Here is a 20,458-nt window from a genome sequence, read left to right on the forward strand (position 1 = left end):
ATCCCCTATCAGAATGGCTCTGCTTCTGATTCCAGCTTCCTGCTAACAGGCACCCTGGGAGGCAGCAGGTAGTTGGGTCCCTGCCACCTGCCTGGCAAAACCAGATTGAGTTTCCAGCTTCCAGCTTCAGGCTGTCAGCTTCAGCCTGGCCCAGCCCTGGCTGTTGAGGACATTTAGGGAGTGAACCAGCCAGTGGGAGATTGTTCTCTGTCTCACTGCCTCTCAAATAAATAATAACAATAATAATTTTTTAAAAAGATCTATTTGAAGGCTGGTGCCGCGGCTCACTAGGCCAATCCTCTGCCTTGCGGCGCTGGCACACCAGGTTCTAGTCCCGGTCGGGGCGCTGGATTCTGTCCCGGTTGCCCCTCTTCCAGGCCAGCTCTCTGCTATGGCCCGGGAGTGTAGTGGAGGATGGCCCAAGTGCTTGGGCCCTGCACCCCATGGGAGACCAGGAGAAGCACCTAGCTCCTGCCATCAGATCAGCGCGGTGCGCCGGCTGCAGCGCACCGGCCACGGCGGCCACTGGAGGGTGAACCAACGGCAAAAGGAAGACCTTTCTCTCTGTCTCTCTCTCTCACTGTCCACTCTGCCTGTCAAAACACACACACACACACACACACACACACACAAAGATCTATTTGAAAAATAGCTGTTTTATTAGGAACTTTCTGTACTCAAAAACACTCATTTAAAATAACAACTCACTTTGGGAATAAAATCATAATTAGACATGTGCAACTGAGTTTGCCACAATGAACACCTTTGGGATGTGCCAGAATAGGATTAGTTGCAATACACCTGCTTCCACAGATTTTGATATTACCCAGTTTCTATGCCCTCAGCAATGCCACCATAGGAAACCTGTGCACACACAAGCACCCCAATTTATTCATGGATATACCACACACACACAAACTCCAATACCCTTCCCTTCATTCAGAGATATTACAGATCCCCCCCAACACACTCACCCAAGGACACCCACATATTCATTCCAGACCCAGAGCACATACGGCTGTGTGCCCCTGCGTGAGAACAGATGAACTCCCCAGAGCCAGCAAGATCTGACACACATGGCAAACAGCAGAGCTGATGGTTATCAGTGCTCACTGTACACCAAACATGAGCTAAGTGCCTCCATCTTGCGTACTTTATCTTAGTCCACTCAACTACCTGTAAGGCACATTTCTGATTATCCAGATTTTACAAATAGGAAGATTGAGCTACAGAGAGTTAAAATCACTGGCCCAAGGTCACACAGTGAGTAGGAGGTGTGGCATGCTGTCTGAATGCAAGGGTCAGCTGCTCCTGGAACAAAATTAGACACAATGTGGATCCCACACACACTTGTCACTCACTGGAACTCCTTGCATCTTAAATGTCTCACAGCCAAAGCTAAAACCTTGATTTCCCTTAAACCTGCTGCCCCTTCCCAGCTCCGCTGAAGCTGTCCCATCTCAGTCAACAGTCTTCAACACCCATCTTGTTTGCAAAAACCAAAAGCTGGGAGTTGTCTTGATTCCTCCCCGTCCTTCAGCCTTCACATTCAATTCCTCAGCAGATTCTCAACCCACCCAGAGCCTCTCTGCTGCTCTTCTCCACGCCACCGCCTGGACTGCTGCCTTAGCCTCCATGCTTCCTCCTCCCCTCCACTTTCCACACATCAGACTAATATTCATCTTTTTTAAAGATTGATTTATTATTTGAAAGGCAGAGTTACAAAGGCAGTGGCAGAGAAAGAGGTCTTCCAACTTCTGGTTCACTCCCCAAATGGCCACAACAGGCAGGGCTGGGCCAGGACCAAGCCAGGAGCTGGGAGCTGCTTCTTCTCTCCCTTGTGGGTGCAGGGACCCAAAGACTTGGGCCATCTTCTTCTGCTTCCCAGGCCATAGCAGAGAGCTGTATTGGAAATAGAACAGCCAGGACTCAAACCAGTGCCCATTTGGGATGCTGGCACCACAGGCAGTGGCTTTAACCGCTATATCACAGTGCAAGCCTTATATTGATCTTTTTAAAATATCAGCCAAATCATGCCATTCCACTACCCAAAACTCTCCACTGTTTTCCCAGTACTCTTAAATCCACACCTACCATCCTGGCCGTGATCTAAAATAGCCTCACCTTTACTTCCGGCTTCATCTGGTCAGTCCCCTCTGCAGTGCACCCTGTACGGTTACCCTGGCCACATTTCCCTTTCTAATTCATTCAACTCTGTGTCCAGCTTAGGAGCTGTACTCGTATTACTTAGCTGTTCCCTTTGCCTGGAGTGTTCTGACGGCACAGTTTGTTCATAATACATTTTTTCATAAGCTTGTGGAATATCCCACAGATGCCTGAATTTCAAAATTTTTCTACAAGAAAGTAAACAGCTTTTAATCCAACATCCTATGAATTATTTGAAGCACTTTGTAGCCGCATCAGCAGAGAGAAACACTCATTTCTAGCTCACCAGGTGTGCTCTGAACGATGTAAGCGTATGACACAGTTACCGTAGTTCTTGTGCTGCAACTCCGAGATGAAGTAGTGGATCACGGTCATGATGTCACTGCTTTCACAGGTGCTTCCCACAAAATGCGGGATCAGCAACAGGCCTGGATGTTTCTTTTTGAAATAATCCACCCAGCTGGCAAGCAGAGTGGATTTCCCGCAACCACGTTCTCCAGACAAGAGCAAAATAGACTTGTATGTTGGAAGATAATTCAGCCTGAAAAATAAAGCAGTAGAATGTAATCAAGAATATTTACCCAAAAGGGGGCAAGGGAGGGAGGAGAAAGGGAAAGACAGAGGCAGAGGAGGCCATTTTCCCATATACATTATGTCTCTAGAGACAGGAAGTTCCGGTTTCAACTTTGGCTTCAACTGTTTTCAAAGAAGTCATCCACCCTCTGGGCTTTCGTTTTGTTGTCTGTGAAATTAACAGAGACAGACAGCAGCCTGAGAGCCCCATCCAGCTACACCGATCCTGGGGTTGTCCAACATGAACGTAGGGCCACATCAAGGGTGCAAGGCACGGGGAGGGAAACTCTCCCAGGCAGGTCCACTGCCCTCTTATCTGAGCTGCCCAATCCTTCCTCAGGTTACCATCACCATCACCACCCTGGCCCCTGGTGCAACATCACTTTGGAAGAGAATAAAAAATTAGAACATTTACATGTCAAGAATCCCCACCAATCCTGATGGCCTCAAAATTAGAAATTCAACCAAATTCCCATAATTGGTAGACTTGCTGAGAAGTAGCCTGCTCCTCAGCCAGGATGTGCTGGCTGGCAGTACTGCATAAATACGGTTTTTTCTACTGGCAAGGGGGCAGTGTAACCTGTATTGCTGCTTTATTTTTATGTTTTGGTGAAAAGTGAATGGATATGCAGGGGACTCTCAGGACCATGAACATCAACACATACAGACTCTAGCTTTGTGCCCTACAGTTGTGACTCAATATATACATGTCTAGTGATTTTTTTCATTGACATAAGTATAACAGGGAGGAGTTCTCAGACTTATCTTATTCACTGCTGTATATTTAGGGACTAGCACAGCACCTGACCCTAAATTGTTGAGTGAATGAATTAAGTCTGACATTCAGATTTACCAAAGCAATAACATGAGCCTGAAAATTCATTAAAATAAAAGCCCTACAGCAGGGTCACTAAATAAGCATTATTTCATAAAAATTCCATCTCTGCCGGCCGCAGCATGCCAGCCGCGGCAGCCATTGGAGGGTGAACCAACGGCAAAGGAAGACCTTTCTCTCTGTCTCTCTCTCTCACTGTCCACTCTGCCTGTCAAAAAATAAAAAATAAAGGCCGGCGCCGCGGCTCACTAGGCTAATCCTCCGCCTAGCGGCGCCGGCACACCGGGTTCTAGTCCCGGTCGGGGCGCCGGATTCTGTCCCGGTTGCCCCTCTTCCAGGCCAGCCCTCTGCTGTGGCCAGGGAGTGCAGTGGAGGATGGCCCAGGTGCTTGGGCCCTGCACCCCATGGGAGACCAGGAAAAGCACCTGGCTCCTGGCTCCTGCCATCGGATCAGCGCGGTGTGCCGGCCGCAGCGCGCTGGCCGCGGCGGCCATTGGAGGGTGAACCAACGGCAAGGGAAGACCTTTCTCTCTCTGTCTCTCTCTCTCACTGTCCACTCTGCCTGTCAAAAAATAAAAAATAAAAAAAAAAATAATATTAAAAAATAAAAAATAAAAAATAAAATTCCATCTCCATTAATATGAATTTAAAATCAAATTTTCTGTCTTTATTTCACCAGCAAATTAGAATGGCTGGATTTGGTTTTGTACTCTTCTTCCGTATTTGCCCTCTTTCAGTCTATCCTCAGCTAAGCAGCCAGAGTGAGTCTATGAAAATACGTCATGCAAGGGAAGGTGCTCCGTGCAGTGACCAAGTCACCACTGGGGACACCCACACACCACATCAGAGTGGTTCAAGTCTCAGCTCCTCCACTTGCAATCCAGCTTGCTGATAATGCACACGTGAAGACTCAAACACAGACAGATCTGTCTGCCTTCCTTTAAAATAAAATGAAAATTAATTAAAAATTAAGAAGAGAAATGTCATCTAGGTAGGGGATCACTCTGCTGAAAACTAGTAAAAGCCCATGTCCCTAGAGTGACCATGTGAGGCCAGACAAGGCCATCCATTCCCTTCCCCCTCTCTCCCCTTGGCTTGACTGCCCTCCTTGCTCTCTCGGGCTCCCGGGCCTCTGCCTGTGACTGCCTCTGTGTGCAGTGCTCCTCCAGTGCATATCTGCAGAGCTTCCTCCTCACCTGTTTCCAGCGGTTGTCCAAACGCCACCTTCTGAGGGAGGGCTTCCCTCGCCCTGCCAGATGGCCTGTTCCTTTTTAGTGTTTCATTCTGCCCACAGCACTTGAAGTCCTCTAGCACACTACACAGCTGACCTATCTCCATGTGTTACCTGTGTCCGTAGCACGAGCTCCGTGGAGGCCACAGTGGCTGGCACCATTGCCCCAGGCTCATCACTCTCTATTGCAGTCCCCTCATGCACATGGCTACCAACATTCTTGTGGCTCTAGGAACCCACAGACCCTTACGCACAAATACAAATAATAATGCAGGCCACATCACTTTAACAGGCACTGGCTGAATATCTGAACATAATTAACAATGATCTGACAATGTACATGGAGACTCTTGGTAAACTATACAACATGATGATGATGATGATGATGCATCATTTCTATTTTTTTTAAAGATTTATTTATTTATTTGAGAGATAGAGTTACAGACAGTGAGAGAGAGAGAGACAGAGAGAAAGGTCTTCTTTCCGTTGGTTCACTCTCCAAGGGCTGCAACTGCCAGAGCTGCACCGATCCGAAGCCAGGAGCCAGGTGCTTCTTCCCGGTCTCCCATGCGGGTGCAGGGGCCCAAGGACTTGGGACATCTACTGCTTTCTCAGGCCACAGCAGAGAGCTGGATTGGAAGTGGAACAACCAAGACGAGAACTGGTTCCCATATGGGATGCCTCGCCGCAGGTGGAAGATTAACCTACTGCGCCACGGTGCCAGCCCCCATTTCTATTTCTTAACCTAATTTCTTCTCATTAAAGTCACTCCAACATTCTCAGAAATTATGTAGCCCAACTTTGATGCAAGGGAGAAAAAAGAAGCCCCCCCACCCCCACCCCCGCCACCGCCACCGCCGCCGCCGAAACCCCTCCTCAGGAGTTTATTTGATCTTGTGAGGACACTGGAAGAAAGTATGTGAAATACCAGAAAATCTTCCAATGCAGAATGATATCTAATCAGGAAATTTCAACCCAGGGGTAGCTTTTAGGGGTTCTCTTTTATAGGAAGGAATGGGCAGAGAAGAGAGAAAGTGAGGGGAACACATTGCAAATTGGGGGAATCTGGTTTACCCGTCAAGCTGTTTCGCTTGAGTCCATGAAAAGGTTTGAGGTTGCTTAATATCTTACCTGAAGACCGGGTCTGAACTGGAACCTGCTGCTGAATTTTTTAAATCAAGGTCCATATCCTTCAAGGCAAATTTTTCCAAGATTTCAAAGGTCTTCTTTGGCTCCTTGGAAACAGCAACCGTTGCCTTACACTTCTCGATGAACTCTTCATGATAGAAACGTTCAAAGCTGTGCTTGTAGTCTTTACAGTCAAAAAAAGATACATTTTAGCATCTTAGATTTGTAGTTCCACATTTTCCATTGTACATGGTTATTATAAATGCCCAGGATGGCATCTGCCTCTCTGTATTTATATTACCTTCTCACTATTGTTGGGGCCACATATCACAGCCATCTGTATGTTCATGAAAGAAAACTGTAAGCAAACAATTTAACCTCCTTCATGCTACTTGTACATAGATTCCTGCTTGGGATTCCAAGTTATTTCATGACCTCAGAATGACAAAGGCAAAAATATTAGACCTGCTACATATATTTTGTCATCTTTTCAAATTGCTAGCTAAGTATGAAGTTATCTAGTTCAATCTTGTAGGGTATGTGTGTAAGTCTATGCATGACTGAGGTTGAGGGAGTGGAGTATAATTTTAATAAGATGCCTTAATACTATGACACCCATCAGCATGGTTACAGTTCTGCCATTAGGCAAGTCTCTTAAACCCTGGTAAAATAAAAGGGAAGGCTAGGCAATTGGGTGATCTCTGAGGTTCCTGCTGGTTTCAATTTACTGCAATTCCAATCTTGTTACCTAATTAAGTTCAGGGTGTTCTAGACTGCCAAAATGCCCTCTTGTCTCTGGAGATAACTACATCTCCTTGGTTTGTTTGGAGGGGAATAGGGGAAAAGTAAGTAGAGACTGGTATCAATATATACAGACAAAACACACACACACACACACACATCAGCTGTGTTAGCCTGATAAGTTCCCAAGGTACAGGATAGACCTTGTACTTCTGTAGGTAACTAGGCTGCCCCATGGTTCACGTTTGGACTACAATAGACCTGGAAGAACTACAGCATGGCCAACATCAGCTTCAAGCTTCAAGATCTTAGATAAAATTTGGGATGAACTTGTAGGATGACAGGTCCCCTGAGCTAAACTTGAACCTTATCCACTAATCTCAGATATATTCAAGGAATATATCTCAGATATATTCAAATACTCCTAAGTATTTCTAAGGCTTAAGAGCACAAACTGGTAGCTCTACATTGCCTTACAATAACTACCAGCTTCCCAAATGGCCTCCCACTACCCTCACTATAGACTATGAGATTCTGAAGGTATCAGGGGATCAAAGGGTATGTAAAATCCAAAAGAAAAGCAATTCAGTAGTTTCTTCTAAAGAGTTTTTTATAATCCATCCATTTTGTACCTTATAATTCAGATATTTAGTTTACATATATACACTAAAGAATAAAGTCTAAAATAAGCTTACCTTTCAATAATATTCAAAATCAAATGCTAGGGAGAACATTATGGAGAACCAAGTTGATCCAAAACCAAATACACAAAAAGACTTGATTCTTGAACATCCTAATGAATATTAATCAACTGGTACAATTCAGAATGTGATTTGTTAACGAATATTGGCCACACTTCAGACTCTAACCAAACACATGTTATCTCAGGACCCATTTTTACTTTTCATTCTCTTTAGCTATTGCTCTGTGCCCGAGTTGTGCCAGGCATTGTTTTGGAGTATTTAACATTATTACTATGTTCAAGGTGATTAATGTCAATCTATTTTATAGGAGAAACTAAGGATTCCCAATATTAAATAATTTTCTCACTGAGACCTGGAAAAATCGAGCATCTGAGGACATGTCTGTCAGATTCTAAAACCCCAAGGCTGTAACCAATATTTGGGATATTTACTTGACTGCCTCACCCTACCACAGTTTCAGCAATAGAGCCTTAGGTCATCGTTTGGGGTCCACCCACTGCAGTGCTCAGTGAATGCTGTTCCAGCGAGTCTGATCCCACCTCTGGCTGCACAGCCGGCATATGACTCAGGATTAGCCAATCAGAGCATCACCCTCTCTCAGCACCAGTGACTGAGTCAGATACAAGCACCTGGCCCAAGTCAAGCTAATCAGAGACAGACAGGCTCAGTTCTAGGGCTTTGGGCCATTTCTGCTCAACTTGAACCTGGAGCTGCTACTGTCAACCTCCTTCCATGAGGGAGGAGCCAAGGAGTTGATCCAGCATCAGGGCAGCAAAGAGAAGCTGAGAAATAATGAAAAACCAGAGCCTGGTAACATCATGTGAGCCACTGGATGAAGCCTGAGCTGAACCAGACCTGGTCCTGGGCTTTGCAGCTGTGTAAGTTATAACTTCCCTTGTTCTTGAAGCCCATTTGAGCTGTGACTGGTAACAATATATTTTCCCAGGGTCCAGGACAATTTGGTTTTTAGGGAGAATTTTCTTTGAACAGCAAAAGTGGGTTTTCACCACCACCCCAACTCTTTGTTCCAAAGACTCAAAGGTGGGTCTACACGCTGGTTCACCACCAACCCATCTGCTCCTTGAAAATATTGGATCATGTACCACTTGCCACTATTTTGTATCTTCACATTAAATACCCTCTTACATTAACAATCCACAACCTTGTTTGGCCCATTAAACCGTCTAAGCATCTGACCAAAGATAGAGGTCACCTTCCCACCCCCATCCCCTACAACATACATGTGCATATAAACATTTTAATTTCTTTTTTTTTTAATTTGACAGGTAGAGTTATAGACAGCGAGAGAGAGAGAGAGAGAGAGAGAGAGAGACAGAGAGAAAGGTCTTCCTTCCATTGGTTCACTCCCCAAATGGCTGCTATGGCTGGCGCTGCACCCATCCAAAGCCAGGAGCCAGGTGCTTCTTCCTGGTCTCCCATGTGAGTACAGGGCCACCCTCCACTGCCCTCCCGGGCCACATCACAGAGCTGGACTGGAAGAGGAGCAACCGGGACTAGAACCCGGCACCCATTCTAATTTCTTTGACAGGCAGAGTGGATAGTGAGAGAGACAAAGGTCTTCCTTTTGCCGTTGGTTCACCCTCCAATGCCCACCATGGCTGGCGCACTGCGGCTGGCACACCACGCTGATCCGAAGGCAGGAGCCAGGTGCTTCTCCTGGTCTCCCATGGGGTGCAGGGCCCAAGCACTTGGGCCATCCTCCACTGCCTTCCCAGGCCACAGCAGAGAGCTGGCCTGGAAGAGGGGCAACCGGGACAGAATCCGGTGCCCCGACCGGGACTAGAACCTGGTGTGCCAGCGCTGCTAGGTGGAGGATTAGCCTATTGAGCCGTGGCGCCGGCCCTAATTTTTTTTAAAAAAAGATTTATTTATTCGAAAGGCAGAGTTACAGAGAGAGAGAGGAGTGACTAAGATCTTCCATCCTCTGGTTCACTTCTCAAATACCCGCAATGAACAGAGCTGCGCCAAGCCAAAGTCAGGAGCCAGGAGTGTCTTTCAGGTCTCCCACATGGGTGCAGGGGCCCAAGCATTTGGGCCATCCTCTGCTGTTTTGCCAGGTGCATTAGCAGGAAGTTGGATTGGAAGTGGAGCAACCAGGACTCAAACCAGCATCCATACAGGATGTTGGCACTGCAGACTGTGGCTTATCCCACTGTACCACAACACCAGCCCAAACATTCTAATTTCATGCCATCTGAGAGGCACCATAGGTCCCCAGTGACATCTGTCTAGGTGAAGAATCTCTAACATACTTTGACAGTGCTCTTCCGTTTTGTTTTCTTTTTTTTTTTTTTTTTCTTTTTTTTTCTTTTTTTTTTTTTTTGGACAGGCAGAGTTAGTGAGAGAGACAGAGAGAAAGGGCTTCTTTTTCCGTTGGTTCACCCCCCTAATGGCCGCTACGCCGATGTGAAGCCAGGAGCTGTGCCGATGCGAAGCCAGGAGCCAGGTGCTTCCTCCTGGTCTCCCATGTGGGTGCAGGGCCCAAGCACTTGGGCCATCCTCCACTGCACTCCCGGGCCACAGCAGAGAGCTGGCCTGGAAGAGGAGCAATCGGGACAGAATCCGGCGCCCCAACCGGGACTAGAACCCAGGGTGCCAGCGCCACAGGCGGAGGATTAGCCAAGTGAGCCACAGTGCCAGCCAATGTGCTTCCCTTTTCAATCTGGTACATGTCCACAAGGCATCATTTTCAAATAATCTTTTCACTTAGCAGCAATATGCTGTCAGGTAGTGCTTTTCAAACTTTAACATGCATGCACCTGGTCACCTTGTTAAAATGCAATTTTTAATTCAGTAGACTAGGAATGGGGCTCAGAGCCTGCATTTTGAGTAAGCTCCCAGGTGATACTAAGGTTGCCAGCCCAGGGGTTACACTGTGAGTAGTAAAGGTTAGGGCAAACAGCCATGGATTTTAGTCATGGGGACCTGGGTTCAAATCCTGGATTGGCCCCTCACTAGTTATATGACACTGGTAAGTCATTTAACTGCTACTATAGTAGCTTTCATTTGTCCCTCTGCAAAATCAGAGTTGCAGTAGGTATCTTGTAGGGCTCAGCCTTGAAGATCAAAGGTGACAATATATATAAAGTACCAAACAATTAGTAAAGTTCTCTCCCCTTCAGCTCAGGGTTTCTCAACCTTGGTATTATTGACATTTGGGCTGGATAATGCTATACTCTGGGAGGCTGGACTGTACACTCTAGGATGTTCAGTGGTATCCCTGGCCTCTACCCACTCGACACCAGTAGCTCACCCCAGTGTGACAACCAAAGCTGCCGTGAGACACGGCAAATGTCCCTCTGGCAGAGGGGACACAATTCATCCTAGTTGAGAATCGCTGTCCTGGACCTACATGTTAACCATCAGATATTATTTTGGCTCTTCTCCGAACTCCTTAACTTCCTAAATAATCTTCCATGACCCATTATTTGCTCCTATTTTCAGTTTCCAAAATCTTCAAAACGGAAAAGCACAGGTTACAGGAATATGGGAATAATTTAAATGCGTAAGGAGTATTTCCAATCACTTAAAAACTCCATTCACAATGAAGACATACTCATAAAAAATATTAACCTTGGGGCCAGTGTTGTGGTGCAGTGGGTTAAGCTGCCACTTGCAACGCCCATGTGTCATTTAGGAGTGCTGGTTCAAGTCCCAGCTGCTCTGCTTCCAATCAAGCTTCCTGCTAATGCGCCTGGGAAAGCAGCAGCAGATGGCCCAAGTGCTTGGGCCCCTGTCACCTATATGGGAGACCTGGATGGAGGTCCTGGCTGCTGGCTTTGACCTGGCCCAGCCCTGGCTGTTGCAGCCAATTGAGAAGCGAACCAACAGAAGGAAGATACCTCTGTCATTTCACCTTTCAAATAAATAAATAAATCATTTTTAAAAATTAACCTTCTGCTGCCGCTAGACTTAGCTGTCTCTATGTTTGCTAACCTATATTATCCATCAGTAAAGTGGCTGGGCACAGTTTTTCTATCACAAGTGACCAGTCCTTGAGAACCAGCTCCCCCAGCTCCTGGAGACCGGCATAGAATCTGACCGGGAGCCCTTTGCTCATAATCGTGGCCTTCAGCTTTCCAATCTTCAGTTTCTCCTCCCTGGGGATCCGAGGGTCCGAGGACGGCTGCTGCACCTGCTCCTCGTTCTCCTTGGCTGAGGCCTTGGGCAGGGTGTCTTGAGTCCTAAAGTAAAAATACTGGAATGGGGACGGATTCAGAAATGCTGCTTGGATGATCTCAAACTCCATCAGGCTGCAGTCGTGGCACTCCAGGACCCAGGGATAGCCGTTTTGGGCCGCAACGTAGAGATTTTGTTCTTTGTTGGATAACCGTGACAAGCCGACATCTTTGGAGAACAGGAAAGCTGAGTGCTTAGAGAGGAAGTCTCCGTAGGTGTGGCCCAGCAGGCAGATGAAAAAGGGCAAGCAGCTGCTCACGGAGTCGAGGCACAGCTTCAGCTGTTGGGCATGGAGACAGGCGTGCTGCCTGCGCAGGCTGGCGGGTGAGGACCTGTGGGCCTTCAGTGTCGACCATCTCAGATCCACTGCTTTGAAATATGTGCCCCGGGAACTGCAAAGTTCATGAAGCTGAGGGAAGATGTTGTTGGCCAAAAAGTCTCTCTCTTCCTGAAAATCATGCAGAGCCGAGCAGATGTATGGCCGGATGGGTTTCGGGGGCTTTGAGATGAATTGGGGACGGCTGGGTGCATTCTCGCTTGCCTTCTGGCTCATTTCACTTTGCTCAGGGAAGACATCGTGGTCGGAAGGTAACAGTTTTCATCAGGGGGCAGCCACTGACCTCCACAGTTTTGAAGCGCTTTGGCTGGCTGTGTTGGCTATGAGCAGAAGCAGATGGACATCTTTCCCCAAAACTGTTTCTTTCCTGTTGACATTTGAGGGTGAGAGATGTCAGCCAATGAACAGACCAGAGTTTAAAAATAATGTAGCTTTAAGTCGAGACTGAAAAAGAAAACAGGCGTTATTTTAGGCTAACAGGCAGTCCTTGTCGCCCCTGCTCTAAGCCTTTGCGAACTACTGAGAACCACAGGAGAGTAGGCACTGGATGCAAGGCCCTCCCCTCTCCCAGCCCCGCTGCCCACTCCACCTCCCCAGGGCTCCTTCAGCCAACCACCACATCTGCACCCTAAGAATTTGGAAATTATGCAAGGGGACTTACTGACAGTGCAAAAAGGCACACAAGTCCAAAAAATGCAGGAATCTAACAAGCAAGGGAAGACTCACAAAACTGGGACCAGAAGCAGGAATGAAAATAGGTAGAGGGTTGGTCAAGACAGGGGGAACAAATCAAATTATCTAAGGGCAGAAGACCAGGAACACTGCTGGAAGCTGACAGACAAGCAAGTCAGGATCTAAGAACCTGAGTTCAGTGATACTTTTTAATCTTAAAGTACGCAGGCTCATAGAACGTTCCATTTATCTACACAGGCTGGAAATTTAATTCCACTGAGCTAATGGAAAATACCCTCCAACAATGACATAGCTATGCCTGCAAGAGCTCAGGAAGAAACATTATAAAAACTACCTACTTTCATGAGCTTTTCCTGGATGCAACTAATTTCCATACAAAATGTTTCTTTGTTGTTTATGTCTGTTGCTTTCAATTGTGGAGAAATATAACTATCGGGTTATAAAGTATATTTGATTCATTTTTTATCACCTTCACCTGACAACAATGTTACAATGCAATACTTTTTAAAAACTATTAACTCTATTGCATTGAATGTTCTAATAATCCTATGACAGGTAAAAATATCAGCCTACTTTGTAGATGAAGAAACAAAAGTTCAGACAAGATAAGCAACGGGTCCACAATCATGTAGCTACTAAGAGGAGAGCCAAGATCTAAACCCAGGTCAGTATGACTACACACATGCATGTTGCAATGCCACTCTAACACTCTATATCAAGAAGACAACATTTAAAGATAAAAAAAAAAGGAAAGAAAATATCGACTGTCTTAAAATGGTGAGATTATACAACACTGAGAAAGTCAAATTATCCATGTTTGCAGATGACATGATGTTGTACATGGAAAAACCTAAACACTCCAACAAAAAGCTGCTAGAATTGATAAACTAATTCAGTAAAGTTGCAGGTACAAAATAAACACACAAAACACAGTAGGCTTTTTGTATCCTAATGATGAGCTCACAGAAAGAGAAATCAAGAAAGAAACCGCATTCACAATAGCCACAAAAAAATCAAGTGTTTAGGAATAAATGTAACCAAAGAACTGAAAGATCTCTACAATTAAAATTATCCAACATTACTGAAAGAAATCATCAAAAACACAAAAAATGGTGATATTCCTCATTCATGGATCAGAAAAATCAATATCACTAAAATGTCTATATTACCTAAAGCAATCTACAGATTCAATCCAATCTATCAAAATACCAATGATATTCTTTACAAATTAGAGAAAGCAATCCTAAAATTCATATGGAATCACAAAAGACCCTGAATAGCCAAAGTCATCCTCAATAAGAAAAATCAAGCTGGAGGCATTACAATACCTATCTTCAAAGCACACTACAAAACTATAGTAACTAAAACAGCTTGGTATTGGCATAAAAACCAATACATATGTCAATGAAACAGAATAGACAGCTCAGAAATTAATCCACATACAAACACACAATTGACTCTTTTTTAAAAAGATTTATTTATTTATTTATTTGAAAGGCAGAGTTGCAGCAAGGCAGAGGCAGAGAGAGAGAGAGAGAGGTCTTCCATCTGCTGGTTCACTCCCCAGATGGCCACAATGGCTGAAGCTGTACCAATCCGAAACTACGAGCCAGGAGTTTCTTCTGTGTCTCCCACACAGGTGCAGGGGCCCAGGCACTTGAGTTTATCTTCTACTGCTTTCCCAGGCCACAGCAGAGAGCTGGATCAGAAGTGGAGCAGCCGGGACTTGAACCAGTGTCCATATGGGATGCCGGCACTGCAGGCAGTGGCTTTACCTGCTACACCAAAGCACCGGCCCCTCAACTGACTTTTGACAAAAGTACTCAGAACATACAGTGGAATTAGGATAGTCTCTTTAACAAATGGTGCTGGCAAAACTGGATGTATATATGTAGAAGAATGAAGTTAGATGCATGGATCAGAGACCTGAATTTAAGACCTGAGACTATGAAGTTGATGGAAGAAAATATAGGGGAAACACTCCAAGACACTGGTGCAGGGGAAAACTTCTTGGACAAGAACCCCATAGTACAGACAACAAAACCAAAACTAAATAAATGGGACTATATCAAACTCAGAAGCTTGTGTACAGCAAAGGAAATGACCAATAGAGTGAAGAAGGATACAACAGAATGGGAAAAAATATTTGCAAAACACCTATCTGACAAAGGATTAATATCCCAAATGTATCAGCAACTTAAAAACCTCAATATGGGGCTGGCACAGGGGGTTAAAGTCCTGGCCTGCAAAGCCAGCATCCCATAAGGGTGCCAGTTCAAGTCCCAGCCACTCCACTTCCCATCCAGCTCCCTGCTAATGTGTCTGGGAAAGCAGAGGAAGATGGCCCAAGTCCTTGGGCCCCTGCACCCACATGGGAGACCCGGAAGAAGCTCCTGGCTCCTGGCTTCAGATTGGCTCAGCTCCAGCCATTGCAGCCATTTGGGGAGTGAGCCAGAAGATAGGTGATGCTCGCTCGCTCTCTCTCTCTCTCTCTCTCTCCCCCTCCCCCTCTGCCTCTCCTCCTCCCTCTCCCCTTCTCTCTGTAACTCTGTATTTCAAATAAATAAAATAAACCTATTAAAAAAAAACCCTAAGTAACAAAATGAGAGTTATCTAAAGAAGAAATACAAATGGCCAACAAATATATGAAAAAATGCTCAACATCACTAGCCATTGGAGAAATGAAAATCACAATGAGACATCACCTCAACCCTGTCAGAATGGCTAAAATCTAAAACACAGAGAGTAACAAATGCTGGTGAGAATGTGGACAAAGATGAGCACTTAGACACTCTTGATGAGAATGTAAATTAGTGCAGTCACTATGGAAAACAGTATGGAGATTTCTTAAAACTAGAAATAGACTTGCCAGGGCTGGCACTGTGGTGTAGCATGTAAAGCTGCTTCCATATGGGCGCCAGTTCAAGTCCCAGCTGCTCCATTTCCTATCTAGCTCTCTGCTGTGGCCTGGGAAAGCAGCAGAAGATGGCCCAAGTCCTTGGTCCCCTGCACCCATGTGGGAGACCCAGAAGAAGCTCCTGGCTCCTGGCTTCAGATCAGCACAGCTCCAGCCATTGTGGCCAATTGAAGAGTGAACCAGCAGATGGAAGACCTCTCTCTCTCTCTCTCTCTTTTTCTCTCTCTTTTTCTCTCTCTCTCTGCCTCTCTGCTTCTCTGTCTCTCTCTGTCTAACTCTGACTTTCAAATAAATAAATAAATAAATCTTAAAAAAAAGAGAAAGAAATAGACTTGCCATATGATCCAGCAATCTCACTACTGGGTATGTTCCCAAAAGACTTGAATACAATGGATCAAAGAGATACTTATACTACCATGTTTAAAGTGGCACTGTTCACAACAACAACCAAAATTTGGAATCAAGCAAGGTGTCCGTCATCAGATGAATGGATAAACAAAATATGGTATATATACACAATGGCATATTATTCGGCCATAAAAAAGAATGGAATTCTATCATTTGCAGCAAAGTGGATGTAACTGGAGGACATCATGTTTGATGAAATAAGCCAGACACAGAAAGACAAATACCGCATGCTCTCCCTGATATGTGGGAGCTAAAGTTTAAGAAACAAACAAAAAGAAAAATAAAGAAATGTCTGTATGTATCAGTACTGCTGTAAATATAGTTTTGTAAAACTTTGTTTTATACCTTTGTGAAACCAAGGATTAAGAATGTTATACTACTGGGGCCAGTACTGTGGTGTAGCAGGTAAAGCTGCCACTTGCAGTGCTGGCATCCCATATGAGTCCCGGGTCGAGTCCTGGCTGCTCCACTTTCAATCCAGCTCTCTGCTATGGCCTGGGAAAGCAGTAGAAGATGACCCAAGTCCTTGGGTCCCACATGGGAGACTTGGAAGAAGCTCCTGGCTGGAATGACTTCTCTCTCTCTCTGCCTCTGCCTCTCTGTAACTTTGCCTTTCAAAACAATAAATCTTTTTTAAAAAGTTACACTACTATACTTTTAATAATGTTATTACTTTAAAATTTACTGTATATATGGATTAAATGGTCATTTTTCCATTTAATTGTTGTTTATAGCCATTGCCTATATTATCACTAAACTAGAGTCTTTTTGCTTTTTACTTGTTAAGCTTCTTATTCAATGAAGTATTTAGCCTTTTTATTGTAATGTGAATTTATTTTTTTAATCTGATTTCTTTTTTTAAGGTTTTTTTTTTTTTAATTTATTTGAAAGGTAGAGTTAGAAAGGCAGAGACAGAGAGAGAGAGAGAGAAAGGTCTTCCATCCGTTGGTTCATTCCCCAGATGCCCACAATGGCCAGAGTTGCACTGATCCAAAGCGAGGAGCCAGAAGCTTCTTCCATGTCTCCCATGCAGGTGCAGGGGCCCAAGTGTCCAGGCCATCTTCTACTGCTTTCCCAGGCCATAGCAGAGAGCTGGGTCAGAAGTGGAGCAGCCGGGACTCGAACCAGTGCCCATATGGGATGCCTGCATTGCAGGTAATGGCCCTACCTGCTACACCACAATGCCGGCCCCTGTAATGTGAATTTAAAATATGTTATCTCAAAAACGAAAGAAAGTAAGAAAGTAAGAGAGAAAGAGAGAGAGAGAGGGAAAGAGGGAAAGAGGGAGGGAGGGAGGAGGGAGGAGGGAGGAGGAAAGATAGTGAGAGGGAAAGAGAGGGAGGGAAGGAAGGAGGGAATATCATGTTCTTAGAATTGCACCTACAATCATATTACATCTATTAAAAAGTAATAAAAAGTGAAAATTAAAAACATTTTAAAAATACCCTTCCCAACATCTTTCTTAGGTTATCACTGTTTAATTTATATTTCAGAATCTGCAAGCTACAAACTAAGTGCTTAGTAAATGTTTGCTATTCATATTATTGTTGGTGCTAATGCTAACATTCCCTCTACTGCGAATGTTTGATTTCACAGTTTATGATAAAGCAGCCTCAACAGTATCACTGTTTTTATCACTGTACTTTATAATTTAAAGTTACAAAGTACATCTATTAACTGGTGAAAGCTGCTTCTGGCCTCCCTCAGAAACTGCTCTCAGTATTTTACGGCTCAGGAATGTCTATATATCCACATGCCAACTCACATGCTACTTCCCAAAGGCCATGCCATCTTTTGTTAGCAATTTTACCCCTGGCAGCTTTAGGCTGTATTTCTTCTTACTTTTAAAGTTTCCTATGCTTAAAATTTAGGTTGACTGGGGCCGGCACTCTGGCGTAGTAGGCTAAGCTCCTGCCTGCGATACTGGCATCTCATATGGGTGACGGTTCGATTCCTGGCTGCTCCACCTCTGATCTGGTTCCTTGCTAATGTGTCTAGGAAAGCAGCAGAAGGCAGCCCAAGTGCTTGGGCCCCTGCACCCACGTGGGAAGAAATTATTTTAATTTTCTTCTTGAGCTTTTTTCCATTTCTAAAGTTTCTACAATAAACATTTCTGGCTTTGAAATCATTAAGATGACTTTTGTTTTAAAAAAAAAAAAACTTTCAGGCATGGGCACTGTGGCACAATAGATTAAGCTGCCTCTTGGGATGTCTGCAGCCCATATCAGTGGACCTGGGATGGAGTCCACCTGTGCCTCTACGGCCAGTCCTGCTTTCTGCAAACACACCTGGAAGGCAAGTACTGAGTCCCAGCCAGCCATGTGGAGACCACAGTGGACTTCCTGGCTCCTGGCTTCCGCTTGGCTCAACCCCAGCTGTTTCAGCCATTATGAGAGAGAACCAGAGATGGAAGACATCTTTCTGTCCTTCAAGTACATAAAAATATGAATAAATTAACATTTTAAAAAATAAAGACAGTTTGCCGGCGCCGTGGCTCAATAGGCTAATCCTCCACCTTGCGGCGCCGGCACACCGGGTTCTAGTCCCGGTCAGGGCGCCGGATTCTGTCCTGGTTGCCCCTCTTCCAGGCCAGCTCTCTGCTATGGCCAGGGAGTGTAGTGGAGGATGGCCCAGGTGCTTGGGCCCTGCACCCCATGGGAGACCAGGAAAAGCACCTGGATCCTGGCTTCTGCCATCGGATCAGCGCGGTGCGCCGGCTGCAGCGGCGGCCATTGGAGGGTGAACCAACGGCAAAGGAAGACCTTTCTCTCTCTGTCTCTCTCTCTCACTGTCCACTCTGCCTGTCAAAAATTAAAAAAAAAAAATAAAGACAGTTTAAAAAAAAAAAATAAAAGCAGCGGCCAGTGTTGTGGCGCTGCAGGTGAAGCCACTGCCTGCAACACCAGCATCCCATACGGGCGCTGGTTCAAGTCCCCACTGCTCCAAGTCTGATCCAGCTCCCTGCTAATGGCCTGAGAAAAGTAATGGAAGATGGCCCGAGAGTGTGAGTCTCTACTATCCATGTGTGAGACACAGAAGAAGCTCCTGGCTTCAGCCTGGCCCAGTCCTGGCCATTGTGGCTATCTGGGGAATGAACCAGAGGATGGAAGATATCTCTGTCTCTGTCTCTCTCTGCAACTCTTTAAAGCAAATAAATAAAACTTTTTGAAAAAACACAAACAGAATAAACGTGAAAATTCTAAGGTAAGTAACCAAGAAGTATGTTACCATTAGAGCAATGCAAATTTCTTAAATACAAGGTCCAGTTTGTTCTGCCATTATATAACCAACTCCCAGAACTCATTTAATTTTTCTAAACTCCAATTTTTCTAAGCTTTGCAAAAAGGATAGGGCAGGCTTTGAGAAGTGCGAATAAACTGTCATAACCTCTTTTACAGAAGCAAATGGCCATGAAAATCTGAATGCACATACTCTTTGATCTATTCCAAAACTAAAAATTTATCATCCAGATAAACTTATACAAATATAAAAATCTGTATGTATTAGAACTTTCCCAGCAGCACTGGGTATGAGAGAAGCAAACTGGACACCATCCAAATGCCCACTGAATAGGGGAATGGATAAAAGGAACAAGACATCTAAGATCTAGGTAAATGGAATAAGCTAGTATCTATTGTTCTACATCTTTTAAAAATTACACATATACAGGGGCCGGTGCTGTGGCTCACTTGCTTAATCCTCTGCCTGCGGCACCAGCATCCCATATGGGCTCTGGGTTCTCCGCTTCCAGTCCAGCTCTCTGCCGTTGCCCAGGGTAGTGGAGGATGGCCCAAGTGCTCCAAGTGCTCCCTGCGCCCGCATGAGAGACCAGGAAGAAGCACCTAGTTCCTGGTTTCGGATCGGCACAGCGCACAGGCTGTAGTGGCCATTTGGGAGTGAACCAACGGAAGGAAGACCTTTCTGTCTGTCTCTGTCTCACTGTCTATAACTCTACCTGTCAAATATTTTAAAAAATTATATACATACATGTACATACACAAGTGTACACACACACACACATACACACAAATTTCTGGAAGGATGCATAAGAGACCCGTATCAGTGATAAACCCTAGAGAATGGGAACAGTAGGGAAGAGGAAGCCTACAAATCATACCTTTACTTTACACTTTTCTATATCAATTGATTTTTTTAACCATGGAAATGACCAATATAATTTAAAACTGAAACAGGCATTGTGGAACTACATGATTTCCAAGATTCTTTCCAGCTCTAAAATGCCACACACAAGGGCACACACTTGGTGCAGCAGTTAAATCACAGACGGAACTCAGGGTTTGAATTCTGGCTCCTCCAGTCCATAACCAGCAGCCGGGAGGCAGCAGGTGATGGCTGAAGAGCTTGAGTCCCTGCCACCCACATGAGAGATCTGGACTGAGTTCCAGGCTCCTTGCTTCAGTCTGGCCCAGCCCTGGCTACAGAGGGCATTTGGGGTGTGAAGCAGCAAATGGAAGACCTCTGACTCTCTCTGCCTTTCAAATAAAATGAAAATAAATATTTGTAA

General features: G+C 45.1%; 1 protein-coding gene across 1 annotated transcript in view; it reads right to left on the reverse strand.

The window, feature by feature from the left end:
- The window catches only part of LOC100355689 (putative tetratricopeptide repeat protein 41), a 91,849-nt gene that overhangs the window by 67,290 nt on the left and 4,101 nt on the right, over window positions 1-20,458 (reverse strand). Inside the window, 3 exon segments of the mRNA XM_017342068.3 lie at window positions 2,493-2,707; window positions 5,937-6,117; window positions 11,336-12,359. Of these exon segments, the coding sequence (XP_017197557.2) occupies window positions 2,493-2,707; window positions 5,937-6,117; window positions 11,336-12,131 (1,192 nt within the window). The 5' untranslated portion in view covers window positions 12,132-12,359.

The sequence above is a fragment of the Oryctolagus cuniculus genome, chromosome 11, assembly GCF_964237555.1.
Source record: "Oryctolagus cuniculus chromosome 11, mOryCun1.1, whole genome shotgun sequence".
NCBI lineage: Eukaryota > Metazoa > Chordata > Mammalia > Lagomorpha > Leporidae > Oryctolagus > Oryctolagus cuniculus.